The 2,117-nt window shown below is 39.5% G+C and overlaps 1 protein-coding gene across 1 annotated transcript in view; it reads right to left on the minus strand.

Annotated features, from left to right (window-relative positions):
- Positions 1 to 1,853, minus strand: part of gmppb (GDP-mannose pyrophosphorylase B) — a gene marked incomplete at its 5' end in the record, with an annotated part of 8,135 nt that extends 6,282 nt beyond the window's left edge. The window contains 3 exon segments of the mRNA XM_035662491.1: positions 38 to 196; positions 426 to 568; positions 1,805 to 1,853. Coding sequence (XP_035518384.1) covers positions 38 to 196; positions 426 to 568; positions 1,805 to 1,853 — 351 coding nt within the window.
- Between the last annotated feature and the right edge of the window lie 264 nt (positions 1,854 to 2,117).

A 2,117-nucleotide genomic window follows, 5' to 3' on the forward strand; every position in this document is an offset into this window, starting at 1 on the left:
ATATAGAAATATTTGTCAGTGTGTGTGTGAGAGTCACCTGGATCCTGCTGAGCATGCTGGGATTGAAGATGTAAATGCCGGCGTTGATCTTATTGGACACAAAGACCTGCGGTTTCTCAACGAAGCGATGTATCCTGCCGCTGTCGGTCTCAAACACCACCACGCCGTACTTAGAGGGCTCCTCCACCCGTGTTACCTTCACACACACACACACACAATTACTTAGATAATCCCGAACTTTCATACAAATGGTCTAAAAATATAAATTAAAACTAATAAATGAGAAGTATCACACAGTTCTGTAATGACACTTTGAGTCAAATCAGTCAGAAGTCATCTGATTCTGTCTAAGACAACTCAAAATGTCCTCGACCTGTACAGATTCACTCTTTTATAAAACACTTCGTATCGTCTGTCTTTCTCACCACGATGGTTCCCTCCTTGCCGTGGTTGCGGTGGAACTGCAGCAGGTCTTTGAAGGGAAAATCACAGATGACGTCCGAGTTGAGGACGAAGAACGGCTCGTTGTCGATGTTCAGCAGCTCTCGAGCCAAAGCCAGCGGCCCCGCTGAAGCCAAACAGACACATTCATTTCTCACTATTTTCCTCATTTGTATTAATTACAGCAGGTTTTCAGCCACACTTCTAACGGATCTTCAATATAACTAAATCTCAGAAGCCTAAAGGGGTACAACTCCTAAGGTGTACCTTAGTTTGGGCCCTTTAGTTTCCATGAAGGGAAAACTTAATGCTACAGCGTACAATAATCAGGGTTCCCACTCTTTTTAACAAATCCTTTTCCAGGAGTTTTTCTTGACAATACAGGACACCACTTGCTTTCAAACGGTCAAATAAACTAATAAAACTACTACTAAACTACTAAAAATTGTCCAAAAGTAACAGTTCAAATCAAGTAGAATTTATTTTATTTTACAGTAAACTCCTCTTCTAGAAAGTTAAAGTTTTCATCACACGTACAATTAACATTACTGTACATGTATTTATCAACCACAGCAACAAAAAGATCACTGACCAACAGTCGAGTTTTAAACAAAATAGGATGAATTTCCAGGTGTTTTCATGAATTTCCAGCTTTTAAAGGATGCGTGGGAACCCTGATTATATCTCAAGCAATAATGAACTGCCCTAACCTGCACATAGCCCTGACTTTAAACCCATCCGACACATTTGGGATGAGCTGGAAGTCCGACTGTGAGCCAGATCTTATCACCGAACAACATCAGTGGCTGACCACATTAATATTCTTGTGGAGTTCCCCAAGGGTCGATCCTCGGGCCTCTTTTATTTAGCATTTACGTGTTTCTAAGGAGCCAAATAATGCCAAACAATCACGTCCCCATAAATCCTCCACCAGTGACTGCATGTACAGAAACTTCCTTCAGATAAATAAAGACAAAAGATAATTGTCTTGCAGCTAATATTAATGTTGAAGATGCAATAATTCAAACTGTATACTGTATTAGAGTTGGGTGATATGATGATACGTAGAGTGAAAAGACTGTCAGACAGTAGGGACTCTGACCTACTTCCTTTATTGTTGTTATGTGTTTATCTTTTTAGCATCTCTGGTTGTATCAGATGATCAACAATGTGGGAAATCAGTGAGCAGGAATATTTTATAACAATAATGGAAACACAGTATGTGATAAAATACCTTTATCCGTCATGTACACAATGTATGAGATAATAGCTGTTACACTCTGGTTTTCCAGGCTCTAACCATTTCAATTAAAACAAACCTTTCCTGTCTGTCTGGATTTGTCTGTAGTGAAGAGAAACTCACCTGTTCCCAGAGGCTCTTTCTCATGAGACAGGGAGATATGGATCCCGAGCTGCGGAGAAAACAGCGAAACATTCAGAAACAGATTGAAGAATAAACACCAGAGTGGATAAAAACTCTTTAACAGCTGAACTGCCAGGAGGACAATAAAGAGCCTTTATACTGACACCAACACGATTCAGCTGAAAGCCTTCGTCTTTGTCAGATTCCATTTTCAAATGTATATAAGTATTAAAACCACTTAAAGGCTGCAACTAATGATCAATCTGATGATTATTTGTTGATAAAACGTGTCCAAAACACAAAGATATTCAGT

The sequence above is a fragment of the Morone saxatilis genome, unplaced genomic scaffold (genome assembly GCF_004916995.1).
Source record: "Morone saxatilis isolate NCDOM2014 unplaced genomic scaffold, NCSU_SB_2.0 Contig18, whole genome shotgun sequence".
In the NCBI taxonomy this organism is placed as follows: domain Eukaryota; kingdom Metazoa; phylum Chordata; class Actinopteri; family Moronidae; genus Morone; species Morone saxatilis.